The 18,695-nt window shown below is 42.4% G+C and overlaps 1 protein-coding gene across 4 annotated transcripts in view; it reads right to left on the bottom strand.

The window, feature by feature from the left end:
- The window catches only part of LOC121286821 (protein SOGA1-like), a 111,467-nt gene that overhangs the window by 38,358 nt on the left and 54,414 nt on the right, over positions 1-18,695 (bottom strand). For 2 of the 4 annotated variants that reach the window (XM_041203876.1, XM_041203878.1), the window contains exons 6-9: positions 15,573-15,740; positions 6,743-6,868; positions 4,369-4,599; positions 460-624 (exon numbers count right to left, since the gene is read on the bottom strand). In XM_041203876.1, the coding sequence (XP_041059810.1) occupies positions 460-624; positions 4,369-4,599; positions 6,743-6,868; positions 15,573-15,740 (690 nt within the window). The remainder of the gene's footprint in view (positions 1-459; positions 625-4,368; positions 4,600-6,742; positions 6,869-15,572; positions 15,741-18,695) is intronic. The other 2 variants (XM_041203877.1, XM_041203879.1) reach the window with 2 other exon arrangements.

Raw genomic sequence — 18,695 nt, 5'->3', positions numbered from 1 at the left:
AATTTAAATTCCACCCACCACCTGCCGTGATGGGATTTGAATCCATTTGCCCAGAGAATTAGCCTGTATCTCTGGATTACTATTTCAGTGACATCACCGCTACGCCATCATCTCCCCTGGATGATGCAATGACCAAGCATTCTCTAGCTAAGCATGGCAGAGTTTTAGTGTGTCCTTGCACAATATTTTTGCTTAGCTATGACACTATTAAAAATGAACCTATTATCACAATGATAGACTATGCTTTTATGCAGTGTATACAAATCAAAATGGCAATGATAAATTATTGTTACTTCATTCAAAAAACCCATGGGTCAAACACTCTTGAATAAAGCCTTTAATGGAGGTAATCGCTATACTTTGATAGAAAGTAGTTTTAGTAATTAATTTTGGATACTATGCCACAGGTTTGAACACCCCTTTGTATTCCTGTAATTGCTTATTAAAACATCGGTGTACCTGTTTCGGACATGATGTAGGAACAGATTTTCCCACTGGAACAGTCAAAGCCTCCTCAAAGGTTTTCTGAGATTGATCATCTGTGGTCACAGTCTTATTGTCCACTTGGCGAGGGGTCAGCTCTTCTTCTTCAATCAGCAAATACAAATCTTTCACACTGTTGACCTGCCAAATGCATTGAAGCACAGAGATTGTTTGACTGAAACGCATTAATGGACATGAAATACACAACAATTAACATTTGTGCCACACAACTGCCACGCAATGATCGTCTCCAAGAAGAGAGAATCTAACCAACTGCCCTTGATGTTCAATGGCATTACAATCGTAGAATTCCCCCACTATCAACATCCTGGGAGTTACCATTGGCCAGAAACTTAACTGGACCTGCTAGGCCAGAGGCTAGGAATTTTAGACAAGTAACTCACCTCCTGACTGCCCAAAACCTGTCCATCATCTACAAGACACAAATCAGGAGTATGATGGAATACTCCCTACTTGCTTGGATGAGTGCAGCTCCAACAACACTCAAGAAGCTCAAACCCATCCAGGACAAAGTACCCCTCCTGAATGGCACCCCAGCTACCACCTTAAATATTCATTCCCTCTCCCATGATACACAGTGTTAGCATTGTATACCACCTACAAGATGCACTGCAGCAGTTCAGAGGCTCCTTTGACAGCACCTTCCAACCCGCCACCTTTACCACCTAAAAGGAGAAGGGCAGAAGATATACGGAATCACCACCAACTGCAAGTTCCCCTCCAAGCCACACACCATCATGATGTGGAACTTTATCGACGTTCCTTTACCATCGCCGGGTCAAAATCCTGGATCTCCCTCCCTAACAGCACTCTGGTTATACCTACACCACATGGACTCCAGCAGTTCAAGAAGGCAGCTCAGCACCACCTTCTCAAGGGCAACTCGGGATGGGTAATAAATGCTGGCTCAGCCAGTGACACCCTCATCTCATGAAAGAATAAAAAAAAGCACAATGCAATGTTACACACTGACAACAGTTAATTTTTTGTTATAGTACACAAATACGCTAACAATTATAAACAAATGGAGGCGGCAGCTTAAAAAAAAACCTTTTTGACTGTGTTCCTTGGTGGCTAATCTTGCCAAAGCAAGATTAAAAATTTCAATCCATATAATTATTCACACACTTTGGTCTGAAATTTGTGTACCATATACACAGGACTTGTGTAGCATGCTCTATGAGCAAGACTCCCCACTGGCAGAATGATTGTAAAAGTATCACAGAAGTAATCCAATTTTGGCCAACTTATTGTATAAGAACAAAGAAATAGGAGCAGGTGTGTAGGCATTTGGCCCCTCAAGTGATCGATGATCAGATTGTGGCCTTAACTTCACTTTCTTGCCTGTCCTCCATAACCTTTGACTCCCGTGTCAATTAAAAATCTGTCTAACTTGGCCTTGAACATACACAATATCCCAGCTTCTGCTGTTCGCTGCGAAGAGAATTCCAAACAGTAATGACCCTCTGAGAGGAGAAATTCTTCCTTATTTCCAGGTTAAATGGGAGACCTGTTATCCTGAAACTGCGCCCCATAGTTCTAGATTCTCCCATGAGGGGAAACATCCTCTGAGCATCTACCCTGTCAAGCCCCCCCAGAATCTTATATGCTTCAATAAGATCACTCCTCATTCTTCTAAGCTCCAAGACCATGAGCCCTGTAAGACCTGCTCTACACATTGCTCCTGTAATCTACTTCAAGAATGCAGACGGGCATGCCAGGAGCAGCCTAAAAATGCGTCAGCCTGGTGAAGCTACAAGACAGGGCTACTTGCACGCCAAACAGCATAAATAGCAAGTGATAGAGCTAAACGATCCACAACAAACAGATCAGATCTAAGCTCTGCAGTCCTGCCACATCCAGTCGTAAATGGTGCTGGACAATTAAACAACTCACTGGGGGCGGTGGCTCCACAAATATCCCCATCCTCAATAATGTGGGAGCCCAGTACAGCAGTGCAAAAGATAAGGTTGAAGCATTCGCAACAACCTTCTGCCACAAGTGCCGAGTGGATGATCCATCTTGGCCTCTTCCAGAGGTCCCCAGCATCACGGCGGATGCCAGTCTTAAGCCAAGTCAATTCATTCCACGTGACATCAAGAAATGGCTGAAGGCACTGAATACTGCAAACATTATGGACCCTGAGTATATTCTGGCGATAGTACTGAAGACTTGTGCTCTAGAGCTTGTGCTGCAGAACTTGTCCCATCCCTAGCCAGGCTGTTGCAGTACAACTACAACACTGGCATCTACCCGGCAATGTGGAAAATTTCCCAGGTGTGTCCTGTACAGAAAAAGCAGGACAAATCCAACCCGGCCAATGACTGTCCCTTCAGTCTACTCTCAATCATCAATAAAGTAATGGAAGGGGTCATCAACGGTGCTATCAAGGCACTTGCTCAGCAATAACCTACTTACTGACATTCAGTTTGGGTTCCTCCAGGGTCACCAAACTTCTGACCTCCTTGCAGCCTTGGTTCACATGGACAATGGAGCTGAACTCCAGAGGTGAGCTGAGAGTGACTTCCTTAACATGAAGGCAGCATTTGACTGAGTGCGGCATCAAGGAGCCCTAGCAAATCTGGAATAACTGGAAATCAGGGGGGAAACTCTCTGCTGGTTGGAGTCATACCTAGCACATAGGAAGACGGTTGTGTTCATTGGAGGTCAATCATCTCAGTTCCAGGACATCACTGTACGAGTTCCTCAGGGTAGTGTCCTAGGCCCAAGCATCTTCAGCTCCTTCATCAATGACCTTCCTTCCATCATAAGCTCAGAAGTGGGGGTATCGCTGATGATTGCACAATGTTTAGCACTATTCGTGACTCCTCAGATATTGAAGCAGTCCATTGAATGCAGCAAGACCTGGACAACATCCAGGCTTGGGCTGACAAGTAGCAAGTGACATTCGTGCCACACAAGTGCCAGGCAATGACCATCTCCAACAAGAGAGAGTCTAACTATCCCCTTGATAATCAATGGCGTTATCATCGCTGAATTCCCTATTATCAACATTCTGGGGGCTTACCATTGACCAGAAGCTGAACTGATATAGCCATATAAATACTGTGGCTACAATAGCTGGTCAGAGGCTAGGGCTCCTGTGGCGAGTAACTCACCTCTTGACTCCCCAAAGCCTCTCCATCATCTAGAAGGCACAAGTCAAGAGTGTGATAAAATACTTTCCACTTGCCTGGATGAGTGCAGCTCCAACAACTCTCAAGAAGCTCGACACCATCCAGGACAAAGCAGCCCATTTGATTGGCACCCCTTCCACAAAAGTTCACTCCCTCTACCACCAACAAAGTGACAGCAGTGTCTACCATCTACAAGATGCACTGTAGAAACTTACCAAGGATCCTTAGGCAGCACCTTCCAACCCATGACCTCTACCATCCAGAAGGACAAGGATGGCAGATATATGGGAACATCACCACTTGGAAGTTCCCTCCAAGCCCCTCATCATCCTGACTTGGAAATATATCACCGTTCCTTCACTGTTGCTGGGTCAAAATCCTGGAACTTCCTCCCTAACAGCACTGTGGGGTGTACCTACACCACAGAGACTGCAGTGGTTCAAGAAGGCATCTCACCACCACCTTCTCAAGGGCAATTAGAGATCAGTAATAAATGCTGTCCTAGCCAGTGACGTCCACATCCCGTAAATGAACAAAAAAAAATTACCTAGTATGCATATATCCTTACTAATCAGATGAACTGACTTCTATCAATATAATATCATGTGTTGATTGCATCTAATTTATAGGTTTAACTTTTCACTGTTGTAATTATTTGAGACTTCAAACAAGCATAAACACTGGATGAGTAGATTATTAGATTTTTTTAAAATTTCAAATACTGCACCTCTAGTAAATCATCCCCATCATTATCCATCTTCTTGCCACATTTCCAATGTTTCAGGAACCACTTCAGTTTCATGTAGAGCAGGAAGAGGTTTTGTTTGAACTGATCGGCTTCCTTCACAAACAGGTTTTTTTCCTGGCTCCAGAATTTCTGTTCAAGTCTGCTTTGCAAATTCAAGCTCTGCAGCTCAAAATCTCTTCGTACAAGAGCTTTCTGTTGCTCCTCTTTAAGCTAAGGAAAGCGATTAAAGGACCAATGAAAAACATAAAAGACTTAATTTAGATTAACAGTGAACCACACCATGCACATCTCCTATCAACAACTCGTATGTTTATGTAATGGTTCATTGCGCACTCACCCTCAGCATAAAAAATAGCTGTTAAAATTGATACACCCCATTAGTCTTATCAAATTCCATAGTACTTGCTTAATTACCCCATGAAAAAAAGTCTTCCCAGCTCTTCCATATGATCCTCAGATACTGTATTGACTTTGCTAGTTTTGAGCTGTGAATGGGACATGTACCCCAAGGCTCTGCCAATGCCTCCATGTAACTAGGAAGTCAGCAAGGCTGGCCCAAGGTGAATCATCCTCTAATTTCCCTAGCTTCTCCCTGAAGGCCTACATGCACAAAATGTGCAATTTGTGCAACTGCATAAATAAGTTAGTTTTTCAAAGATTTTCTTTCTCGTTCTCTTCATTGTTCAAAGGGTGCCAGCAGCCCCGTGGTACCTCAATCAAATGCCTATTCTTAGGAGGTGAGCTTCGACTGGGAATGATGAACATTCACACAGGATCACCGGATAACAATCGGGAGTGGTAGCCCCAGTCCAGACTTGCTTTTTCCAATTTAACACCCTCACTGCTTTCCTAACAGTTCATTCAGCAGAGGCCAGATACTGAACCTCCCTAGCTCTGTACTACATGAGTCAATGCAAAATAGTTATTTTCTTTTGTATGCGGTAGAAAGATACAGCACAGAAAGAGGCAATTTTCCTCATCATGCTTATGTTTCCTCTTTGGAGGAGGTATCCAAATAGAGCAACTCCCCATACTCTGCAAATTTTCCCCTTCAGGGATCTACCCACTTCCTTTATGGAAAGCTTAGATTCTTTAGCTGTAAAAGGTGAATGTGTAGAAACCTCATAAGGGGGGTATGCTGTACAAAACACTAATTACTAAGAAACAGAAATTACTAAGTAATGTTTTTAAAAAATAATAACAGGAAAAAGCTACAAATTGATGGACTGATTTCTAAGGAAATATAGGCTAAGTGGCATTGCTTATCCATATTTATTTGTTCAATCTTTGTTTTTAAATAGTTCTGGATAGTCCAACTCTGATCACTGCAGATTGCTGAATTCCAGATTTTACAGGATTTGCAGTCTGTCAACAGAAGTCCAATCTGCTAATGTCAAATTTGCTCAAGCAGAAGACCCTTGAATTGACCAACATTTTGCTCTGGATCCTCAAAGGTTCTCTGCATGCCTCAGCTGACAGTAGGGGTATCTGCTCCCTTCGCTAGGAACTATTATTGCTGATGATAGAATTCAGTAATGCTCTTCCCTCACTATGCAGCAAAAGAAACTAAGCTGCTTGGATCTTGCACTTGCTCTGCCTTCACCAAACTTTAATCTCTTTCGATAGTGACAAGTTTCCAATGAAACCACGGTGTTAAACAAACCATTTCACTCCTATGCTGAAGGCTGGGACAGCATTTATTTCTACCAACAATCCCCAGCTTTCTCTCTCAGAAGAAAGAGAAAGAGACAGAGATGGAGAACAGGGGCACACACACAAACAGTGATGACTGATGTTGGTAGGCAGCCATGAGAAAGAAGTAGAGGAGAAAAATTGCAAATCCTAAATAGACAATGAGAGACAAAATGCTCTTTAACATACACATGTTTGTCAGTCTTAGCAGTGCATTCTATTTAGCCCATAGCTGCTAACAAGCATTTAACATGAACAATCAAAATGGGGCACATGTCTCTCTTCAATGTAGAACAGTCCAGCAAAATTCCCTGCAGAGAGATTCTGGACTTGAAACTGAGGAAAATACTGGTGTCCAATGTGTGGCAGTGCTCATTCCACAAGTGAATATCTGAAAAATAACATATGTTGAACAGATGGTCTAATGATTATCAAGTGTGTGATGACACTTTGCCTGAACATGATTTTTCCATTTTGTTTGGTTGCATGCTGTGCATACATGAGAAATGTAATTATCATTTACTAAGCTCCTCCAGAATCTGAACAGTTGCAGTTTTTAAATGGTAACATTTAACATTATTTTTGCTTTAGTATCTGAGTTTCATTTTAAAACACAAATTCCATTTTATGTGAAATTAATCATTGTTCTTTTTAAGCTGACCTGTGACATTTTCTGTTGGAATCTCACCGCCTCTTCATTCCGAAGTTCCCTTTCCTGAACAAGCTGCTCCTGCAGTCCTCGGATAGCCTCCTTTGCTTCAGATAAATCAAGTTGCAGTTCCTTGACCTGGTCAAACAATGAATCATGGAATTACGAGTTGCAGTAAGGACATGAGGAAATTTTTAAGATTGCCTTTCTTCCATTTTCCCACAATTTTCTCACATTGCCGCACAATCTACCTAGAGGACAGGATAGCGTTGCCTACAAGAATTGCCTCAGCCTCTGCAAAGTGTTTCTAAGGCTATACAAATGAGTGATGGTGCTTGTGCTGAGATAAACCTTCCCACTAATGACCAGTTGAGAACTCATGACAGCTCCCCGTGCAGAGGTAGATATAAGAACTGTAACGTGAGCTATGAACATCTGGGGCTGAATATCTGTCTGGTTGCGGAAGAACAATTTGATGCATGAATGGCTACTTTGATATTTTTGCTGGAGGAAATCGATTTTCCTCCACAATCCTAACCCTGCACCATTTTCCACTGGCCTTTTTTGCGGGTTCAGAATGCCAGATGTGAAAAACACACACCCACCCCTAATGAAATTGGGTTCCCCATTTTAAATGGGAACAAAAATGGGATTTTCTTCTGCACACCATTTTCATCAGGTGGTACACTAGGTTTGAGAGTTCAGGAAGAAAATGGAAAGCCTGCTGAGGAGTTAGGAACATTCTGACAGCAAAAATGTTTTGACACCTTCAAATGTCACTATTAGATGTGCTGTATTGTAATGCAGGTGTGGTTTTTTTTTGCAGTTGATTTATCATACGCCATCTGTCCTGCAAAGATTAAGTTGACCCTTACATTGACTAGCTTAGTGTAAATGTTCACATACATACCATAAAGTATGTTAAAAAAGAATATCCTCTGCTGTCACATTTTTGTACTCTGACTTAATTGGACTTGCAGATATGGCTGTTTTTTTTAAAAACTGCTTCTGAAGATAGAAAAAATGGTCTACACTTGCTTCCCTCCATTGATTGACAGCCACTCTGTTTTCAAACGGAAATGGATATCTGTTCTGTCAGTAGATCTGGAAACTTTTGTTATGACAGCTGTACATTATTAATGCTCGGCTGGGCTTCAAAAGCTTCAACTCAGCAGGTAGTATTATTGATCCAAGAACTATTGACACTTTTCTGAGCCGAACAGAATTTGTCCTTGAAGTGGTTTCTTGTTTGCATTTAAAGAATTGCAACTTTTTTTCCTTTGGGTTTATTTGGTCCAATATTGATGATAGTGAGTTTGAATTTAGGATTTTCTTAGAATAAGTAGTTAATGTTTTTCCAATTATTTTAAAATAATTCCCATTGCTATTGCAAGGCCTGAGAACTGTACATAGTGCCTAGTTGGGTGAGTGATTATGGAGGATACATGAGGGGGCACAGAAGTGGCATGGGAGTATGTGAGGGGTAAGGTTTAGGGAGTCTTTGAGTTATGTTGGGAGTTGGACTGCCGTGTGAGAGAACTGAGGCGGTCCTTCTAAATGGTCTGTGTCCACACCCACGCCCCTCATGCACTGCATTGTGACTTGCAAAGTGCTCTGCAAACCCAAACCATGCGAAAAGGCAAAAAATCCCTTGTAAAGTCACACATAGGTTGGGTGAGACAAAAATTCGGCCCCTGGTGTAGAGGTATAGAGAACAAAATTCATCCAAACAATTGTCTGAAAAATCTGAAAATGGAACTCGGGTCCTTTTCAACAATACAAATCTCTTTTTTAAAAAAAGGATAAAAACGAAATTCAGCAAGGTCATCATTCAATTGCTTAGGGGATGACTTTGAGCATGTACAAGAACACACAATGTATGCACTGAGAGGTGAGAACTACATCAACCAGCTATGTACATCAGAAATCACTGAGGTGTGCTTATGATTTTTCAGTAAAAACTGTTAAGAGATGGTTCTTGGAATATTCCCTAGTTAATTGTTTATATCAAATTCTTTTCTCCATTATTTCAACAGAAATACTTAACCATTTGTATTAATTAGTGCCTCTGTTGAGATAGAGCAGAATAATTTGAACATCAACATTAAGCACTTGTATGTTAGCAAGAAAGACAGTGAAATCCAATCTCTTAACTTCCACAATAAACTCAAGTATACAACATGGAACTATGGAATAATAAGTGTGTTCCCCACTCCTGCCCCCCCACCACCCATGATATTTTTAACCCCTGTAAAAATCTGTTTGGATACTATTTTTTCCAAAGGTTAGACCATTTCCCTAAAATCAATGCTCTGGTCTCAACAAATTCAGGACTATACAAGACAATCTCTACTGTTTTATTTTAAAATTTGATGGAAAGGTTTTAAGTAAGAAAATTTAAAATTAAGTTTACAATGCAAAACAGAATGAAAGCTGAAATATAAATGTTAACATACTATACAGTGAATAATCTATCCACAATGCTGCTGATACCAGCGGAATGGACAAATGGGAACCTCGCTGGCGTAAGTTCAGAACAATTTTTTGACTGGACCATATTTCTGCTCAGAAGGACAGACAAAGTCTTCAATAAGAATTATAAGATTAATAACGTCAAAAATTTGTGATCCTGAAGACGTGTCGGAATATTCCTTGCTGTACTTCCATCTCTCAGATTTGTGCTTTCTGCATTAATTGCTGTGCAACATTTTGATTATTTTTGATAATACTTTTTCAGAGTTTTTTTTCTGGGAGCTGCAAATTTACTTAAATAAAACAAAAGTGCTGGAAAAACTCATCAAGTCCTGCAGGATCTGTGGAGAGAGAAACAGAGCTAATGTTTGGAGTCTGATTACTGGACTCAAAACGCTAACTCTGGGCTAAATAATAGTGGGGGTGGGGGGTATAGATGGCATGCCCTACCCCCGCAACACCCCATAAAGAGCTGTGGAGCAGACTAATAAGAGCCGAGTGGGACCTCTGACCTGCCCTCTGGAGAGGCCGGCAGTTCCATCAGTCTTGGCAGCATCAGGAATGCGTCAGTGGTCACTGCAGGGACTGGAGAACATGATGATCAAGGCCCATGAATCACCGGAGCAGGCAAGTCCAGGGTTTTGGGCTGGAAAGGTTTGGGAGAGGGGTGGGAAAGAGGAGCTGAGTTTAAGGGAGGGAGCAGATGGAAAGGGGGGGGGTTCAACCTAATGGTCCCTCGTGCCCCATGATTGACAAAGGGCAGCCCCAGAAGATTGACCACCACCCATTCCTTCAAACAGGTAATTGAAAAAAAAAGAAAATTGGGCTTCCCACTCCTGCCTTGCTGCCCAAATCAAATGTTTTTTTCATGCCAGCCCTCCAACCCCACGGAAACACACCCGCCAGGGACACATAAAATTCAGCCCTCCCTGCACAGATGCTGCCAGACTTGCTGAGAGTTTTCCAGCACTTTGTTTCTGTTTCAGAGTCACTTGACCAGTGACTCTACTACTGAACTCAGTGTTCACCCCCTCCACCAAGGGGGTATTGTGGCTGTTGTACGTGCCATCTACAGATGGACTGCAGCAACTTGCCAAGCTTACTTCAACAGCACATTCCTTCAGTGCACTCTAGTACTGAGAAAGACAAGAGCAGCAATGTTGGGGGGAACATCATTACATCCAAATTCCCCTCCAAGTCACAGGTCATCATGACTGGACATATACCATAATTCCTTCATCACTGCTGAGTCAACATCTAGGATTTCGTGAACAGCATTGTGGGAAACCGCCACCACAAGGACTTCAACAGTTCAAATGGAAGTCTTGTTACCACTATCTCAGCAGAAGCAGGGATAAGCAATAGATCTGGTTACACTTCAGAAGTTTGTATTTTTGTTGCCCCACTTCATTATGGAGACAATCATTTAAGTTAAGCCAGATCCTCCGACTGACATTCAGGGAGGGACGTCTCCTCTGGTGGCTGAAAAGCCTTCAAGCCCCTGGATTGTTCCTACCTACCTCAGAGATGAATGCCAATGGTTCAATCAACATTGCATCAATACATATAATGGGTAACAGATGTGTTGTCACATACGGCACCAATATGATAAAGAGTCCTACACTTTATCCATATGACTGATTTCTCCAAAGTGTATGGCATCATAGATAGTACACGTGTATATTCAATGTCCTAATGACTTTCATGAACAGTAAAGAAAACCATGCCATAAATGTGCAGGTCTGTGAAACTTAAGACAAAATTATATTGTGAATAACCATTGTCCTGATAATGGTTGTATTGCCTTCCTTTAACTAAAAGAGAAGAAAAACTTTAGATATAAATACTGCTCATTCCTTGTCATAAATCTGAGTTAAACCCCCTTAAGGGTTGTCTTCAGTTCACTGACTTGCAGAATCTTTAAATGGACCTGTCTTTATCCCCCCCGCCCTGAACCCCACACTGCTGACAATGCTCACGCCCTCTGACACAGCTCACCACCATCCCAGACTCCATAACCCTTGATCTTGCTCACCTAGAATGCTGACTCATTCATGACATCAGTTCAATGAAGGAATCAAGGATTCCGGAAGGTGTGTTGGGAATGTTGGGGTGGGGGGGCAGGGAACTGAACAGCGTCAGGGGAGGGGTTGAGCAGCATCGGAGGAGAGGCTGAGCAATGTTAGGGTTGCCATTGCACTGCAGTGCTTTGACAGTCCACCTGATTTACTTAGGGCTGTGCTCCTGAGCAGGCTTTACACAAGCTAAGAACAGCTCTAAACAAATCAGTGCAAAACCCTGGAATTTCAGATGTTGTTATGACATTCAATAGCAGCAAAATTTTCAAGCATTTACTGTTATTGGGATCTGAAAGTCTGTACCAGTATGTTTGATCAAGGAATTATACTATAGGATCACCAAGGTATCAAAGATCACAGTACGTTGCACAACTTCATTACATAGAGGGGAGCTCCTGTGGAACAACAATATAAGAGCCTTGGCAGGAACCAATGGCAGAATAGGCCGCCTGGCGTAAGCCCAAAGATGAGTTGCAACCAGGAAGAGTTGAATAAATGAATAATCCCAGTGGGAGGAATAAATAAGTTGGTAGACTGTTGGGCTTCGGCCATTCGTAAAATTATCTGATGTGCTAAATGGATGAAACTATGGCCTAATTTATTTCCACTCAATTTCCTAACACGTGCATCTACTTTACATCTGTTAATTGGGCATAATCGACAAGACTGGCTATCTTGTGTGACCATGTGACAGCGGAGATGGACCAACAGGAATGTGCCAGCTTTGAGGTTTGGAGAGACGACCTTCGTGGCCTCTGCTCTCAGGATCTGTAGAATGGCTTTGCAAATCTTTTCAAGGGCCTGAAGCTGTGGAGCTGCCTCCTGTATAAGTTTGTCCCCTCTTGTTATGTGAAGCGTTGCAAGTAGGTAAAAAGTGTTGTGATTTGGGGTTTTGAAGACGACAGACATTGAATACCTGACATCCAACTTCTCATCCCCACTTACAGGTGAATCAACGAATATGCATCAAAAAACTTTTCTGGAAGCTTGTTTTGGGAGCAGGACTTTGAAATGCAAGTGAATTAATAGCTTCAGTTTTCACAATGGTAGTTATAAAATTTGCCTTGCGGCATTATGGGCAGGCACATGAATCTGAAAAAACTTCAGAGTTGTTGGAATGCTTTCCGTGCAGCCTCAGTCAAGTGGTGACATGCTGAGAGGAAGCTCTGTTTACTTTGTCTAGGTATATGCTGGGTGTCCTTACCTTGTTGCTTTCCCTGAGACTGCCAAACTTACTCCTCAGCTGTTCCCCATTCTTGTGGATGTTGGGGGACCACATTCACCCCTTCGGTCAACTCCTCTCATACAACCGACAATAAGCAAACATGGCTAAACTCCTTTCCTTCCCTTGCTCCGGCAGCACCTCCAATGCCACATCTAAGAAAGGGAGAGTCCCTTAGCCATTTCACCTCCATGAAACTGAAAAGATCAAGATTTGCTGCAGCAGATTTTGCAACTGTCCAGAAGAATCTTCCTTTTTAAAAGCAACAGTACTTAAAGAATTACTGGCGAGCAGGAATTTCAGCTGCCTAAGTTTCCAACATGAACCTCACTTTAATTAAGACAGTCTCAGGAGATTGCATGAGGTCAGCCTTTATATAAACTGGTGAGGGCAAAACTTCTAGAATCTGGTTCTGTTGCTTCAGGGCCAGGACTGGAAAATCTATCCTCATAACTGTAACATGCGATCACCATGTATCACCCCTTTATGTTCACTTATGATTTCATCCTTCTAATTTTCTTCTGAAGGAGGTGATTCATGATGGGCATAGTTCGCTGGTCACTGGCAGCCCTCCAGGTCCTTGCCCAAGTAGTTATTTCTCAGACAGGAGTCTATTCAACTGAGTGGTATCAGAAGTTAGCACAATCCTAACATGCCCACTGAGTGTCTGGGTCAGTAAGACTGATTTTAACATTGCCAGTGCTCTCCACATGAGATCCACTAACCCAGCACAACCAGGGGATGAAACTGGGGTCTAACAAGTTTGAATGGCACAGATCCTGTGATGGACCTGAAAACTGAGAATCTTTCTCTATGTTTTCATTTTAACAAAAAGTTTTAATTCACAAACTGGTCATTGCTGAATGTTACAATAACCACATGAAATCTCAGAACACTGCCATGCTTAAAATGACCTATTCCGGGAACATAATGTAACAGCTGATTTCCCACGGTATTACTCCAAGATGGCATGGAATCTGATGAATGGCTGTAACAATTATTGCTAATCTGACATGTATCTTACAGGTCATTATGCAGGTACTGCATGTGGAGATAAAGCCTACATAGCTACATTCTTAAGTGAACTAGAGGGTAATTCTGCTTACATAACCTTCTATGGTCGACTAGAGGATGACTGTTTCTCTGATGACTGGCAGTTGGTGATATATCCTTGGTTCTGTGATGACCTTTGACCCGGAAGCAGTACAATGAGGAAAATTTGTAATTTCTTTAAAATGTCTGTGGAATATCTATTTTAAAGAATGTTTGAAAAGGATTTTTAAGAGTTTGCATCAATTGTAAAAGGATCAACTGTAATTTTCTGGAGTAAAAAGAAATACTGCTTTATGTGACTTGGGGACTCTTGAACTGGAAGCAGTACCATCAGGAAGGAAATTAAGAAAGAAGCTCTGTGGCTGGCAGGTACTAAGAAGAGCTGCAGACACAAAGGACGGCAACAAGCAGAGGAGCTGGAAGATGAAGGCACAGATGCAGACACAAAAGAGAAAACATCAGAAACAGAAAGAGGAACACAGAGAATTCCTGTGAGGGGAAGAAGCTAGTCGCTCTCAGGAAGAGGTCAATTTTTTCTGTTTGACAAAAAAGGGGATAGGGGCTCTTGGAGGCAATGTGTGTGTGAATAGCTCGGAGATGCTAAAGAGCTGGGCCAAACATAAACCAGGGAGAGGGGGCAGGTGGGAAGAGGGTTGAGAATATGCAGCACCAATGTCACATTGGGGGCAACCTCTGTGGGCCAAAGAGTGCCCAAATAGGAGGACTCCCTCCCAAAGCTCATTGGGAGGCTGGCAGTCTCCCCAGATGACAAAGGGCCCCTCGCTGCTGGTAAAATGCCAGCAGTTGCAGGAAGAATGTCCTTAATTGATTATTTAAGTGGCTCAAATGGCCTCGGGATGGGAGGGGTTTTTGGCAACTTTCCCGCTGGCTAGATGGCATAGCAGTGGGGAGATGATGGGCATGCCATCCCCTGCATTCCTGTGCTTTTTGTAAAAAAAAACAGGGCCCCACTTCCCACCCAGTCCCCAGAGGGCTGGTAAAATCTAGCCCATCATTTTCATATGGTCTCCAGTTTATTAATTAACCTGTCAATCAAACAAACCTTGATTTAGGTCTCCAACCAAAATTCTACGTAAACCTATCATTCATTTCAGTAGCAATTACAAATTTTAGCCTTAAAAGGGCACGCACCTTCATTCTAATCCAGCGAACCAGTTAGCTCAGTTGGTTAAGAGTGGTGCAGAATGACACCAAAAGCATCGGTTCAATTGCTGTACTGGCCGAGGTAGTTCTTGGGGCCTTACTTCTCACCTTGCCCCATAGTAATATCCTGGCTTAGGCCACGATTAACAACCCTCAGTGGACCGGAGCAAAGGGCGAAAGCAGAGAAACACCCTGTACCTGTCATCCACTGCAGTTGCCAAGCTACCTAGAAGTCTTGGATCTTCCTTATCTCTGGGTTCATGAAAAAGCAGCATGCACCCTTTTTCAGCTAAAACCAAATTCCTTAGGTGTAGGTTCAGCTGGAAAACGTGCGACCTTTGAAACCACTTGCAGCTTGGGCATGCTTAACGATGAAGAGTCTGCCACTACTTTCATTCTATTTTACATGATAAATAATTGTCCTCGGAAAACATTCCTGAAACATGCCAATTGATTTACTAGTACTATTACAAAGCCATTCCATCACATTTTGGTCACATTTCAACTGCTACACAAGTTTGTGTGTTTAGCTTTAATAACTTATTAGGAACACAAATTGCCAGAATGAGAACGTCTGCAGTCTCTCAATTACTCGCTATAGAAATTCATCCAGTGTGATTCACCAAGAATTAGACTTATAACCTTAAAACACATACACTTATATTTCATGAGAAGCCCAATATACTTTGTTACATGGCATATAATATTCATTTTGAAATAATGCACCTTCTCCCTGACCATGAGTAGCCCCATGAGAGATTTGCTTTTTAATTATTTGCACTAATGAAAGCGGATATTGTGAAAAATATCATATTTTCCATTATTACAGACATAGATGATTTTATAAATTTACCTCAGTAGCATAGGAGTCACTTTCCTCATGGCTGTAGATGTTATACTCCTTAGCAGTATACTCCTTGGAATTTTCCCGGCACTCCTTGGTGTCAGCATTGGTTACACAGATCTCCGGGGTATGGCTAACATCTTGCTGCCAGTCCACTTGATCCCTAAAGTCAGGCTGCTGCATGCATGGGCAAGTTAATGAAAACAAAACAAAGGATAGGGAAGGAACAAAGAAACAAAAACTGGGTATAGTAAACATTGAAAAAACTACAAGACAAAGAAAAGTATGAAAAGGAAAAACATCTTTATTACAGTGGCATATGAGAGTGTTGTAAACAAAACTAAAAAGACAATGAGCAAAATTATGGGCTGATTTGTTTGAAAAAAAAGAGAAAGAGAAGAAAAAGTGTGCAAACACCAGTTACGGTGCACATGCAGTGAATGATGCAGGGATTAAACCAGCAACATGCAGGCAAATAGAGCTCTGATTCAATCAAGGGTGTGCATGCACTTCTTGGAAACGTTCTCGGAAGCAATAAAAAGTTGTGAACCCAAATCGACTAAACTACAAAAGCATCTGACTGGTAAGGGAAAAAAGCCAATATCTATCTTACACTACTTGTCTAATAGTCAAATTGTGAGATAACAAACCTATTTACACAAATATCCCATTGCAAGTGTTTTGTTTAGCATCGTAGTAGGGTATTGAAATCTTAGTAAGGTCCAGTTTACTCAAATGTTTTGTACTAAAAATTTGAATTATCCTAGCATTTGAATTAAGCAACTTTGAATTAAAATTAGGTAACATTAAATCCCCTATTAAAAACATGTGAGACTCTAACTTTTTATTTTAATGCTTAAGACCTAAATGTCAATAAAGGCAGCTATAATGACTGAAACAGCTACATCCTCAGCTCTTCTGCTTTATTGATTTTTTTGGGGAGCTAATGTATATTTTGATGACACTGTGAATGCAGGAGGAATACATTGGTGCATTTTGATACTTGGTGCCCAAGGCCCATACTTTAATTTCTAACGTTACATTGATATTAGTATTTCTTCATTAAGTCAAAAATCATATTTAAAATATCCTTTATCTTTACGAATGTTCTGCTACACACTCTTGAAGCTACTGACTTATTGCTGTGTTGCAATTACATTCACTATCAACTACCTTGCCTAAATGGCTATTATCATCTCAACAGTCAATGTTTAATGAGGCTATTTGAAACATGCGAGTAACCATAGTCCCATCTGATGCTGACCTCACCCAATTTCCACAAGAGCTTTACAGCACAGGCCACCCGATAATGATTAAGAGCACAAACTGTAGATGACTTTTCCATCCTTAACCAATTGTAGTGCCTCGCCATAGTGCTAGCTAAATTCAGTCAACTCACATAGACCGTGGATTTAAACTGGGACCAGATGTTTTTGCAGAGTTGAGAGACTTGGCGGACCTTTAAAAGTGGCTGGTGGTACCCGGATGCGGAGGTCCCACCCTCATTTCCGGCTGAAACCATTTGTGCTTTGGGGGAAAAGATGGTGGTGTCTGATTCGCACAAATCTGGTGGTCCATTTAAAATTAGTGGAGAGCTTAAACAGATGCAATTTTAACTGCTAAAAGTGCCTTAACCCGCAGTGCGGGAGACACAAATTTGTGATGGAGTCATAAACGCTTCTGAATGCCTCCTAAAAGGTGGAGGTGCGGGTTGCGAGAGTGGAAGGGCAAACGTGTGCATCCCCTCAAGAGTATTTCTTGCCTTGGGCAGTCAAGTAGCACACAAGACAACAGTTCGGCTTACTGGGTGAAGAGTGTATAGCGAAGGAAGTTGAAAAAAATGGGCTTGGTACCTTCTCTCACGTGGGCAATAGAGGAAGGGCAGCAGCAATGTGTGGCCAGAGCCAGGGTACCCAGCCAAGAATTGGTAGAGGCACCACAGAGTGCACCAGGGAGGAGCAGCAGACATTATCCTAAACGAAGGGTGTACTGTCTCCAAAGAAATTACCTTGACATGAGCAATGGCAGTGCAAGCGAAGGCTCCAAATGTCAAGAGAAATGGTTAGACACACCTGTGTCATGGTGGAGGAAGATCTTAAGCCATGATCAACTAATCCCTGAGCCCTGCCTCAGTGTTGCACAGTGCACCATGGCCCTGAATTTCAACAAAGCTAGTTTCTTCCCGACCTCTATGGCATCTCTCAATCACCTGCCCACCGGTGCATCACCACCATCACAGATGCACATTTTGCTTAGGTGGGGAAACACATCAACTTGCCCAAAGATTTGGTATCACAGACACAGAGGCCAACAGACTTTGCCTTCATTCCCTCGAATTCAAGGAGTGGTAGACTGTACCCACATTGCAATAAGGCCACCAATGCAGCAGCTGGTGCATTTGTGACAAAAAATTGTTTCACTCCATCAGCGTGCAGGTTATGTGCAACCACAATAAGGTCTTGCTGCACTTATGAGCATGTTTGCCAAGCAGCTGCCATGACTTTTTTATTCTGAAGCATTCATGCCTGTTACAAATTTTCCAGCCCAGACCCAGGTCCGTGGTTGGCTTCTGTGGGGACAAAGGGTACCCATTAAGAAGGCGGTTGCTTACTCCCTGAGGTGACTGGAGACAGGGTCCCAATAACAGTATAACAACAACCACTTACAGGCAAGGATTGTCACTGAGTAGGCTATTGGTTTGTTGAAGATGTGGTTCATATGTCTTGGCCACTTCAGAGAAGCACTCCAATACCTGCTTGCAAGGGTTTAGAGGATAATGGTTGTTTGCTACATGCTCCATAATATGGTGCAACAGAGGGGCATTCACATTGAGGGGGCCAGGGGATGGTGAAAGAGCTACGTTATTGGAGGAGAAGGAGCCCATTGATTCTGATGGGGATAATGCTCAAGAGTCATAGGAGGTCTGCAGCACAGAAAAAGGCCCTGCGGCCTATCGAGTCTGCGCCGGTCAAACAAGTACCTAATTATCCTAATCCCATTTTCTAACACCAGGACCTTAGCCTTGTATGCCATGGCATCACAAGTGCAAATTGAAATACTTAGTAAATGTTATGAGGGATTCTGCCTCTACCACCCTTTCGGGCAGAGTGTTCCAGATTCCCACCACCCTCT

This window comes from Carcharodon carcharias, chromosome 14 (genome assembly GCF_017639515.1).
Source record: "Carcharodon carcharias isolate sCarCar2 chromosome 14, sCarCar2.pri, whole genome shotgun sequence".
NCBI classification, from domain to species: Eukaryota; Metazoa; Chordata; class Chondrichthyes; order Lamniformes; family Lamnidae; genus Carcharodon; species Carcharodon carcharias.
The sequence above is the reverse complement of the archived record's forward strand: the minus strand, read 5'-3'. Positions and strand labels throughout refer to the sequence as shown.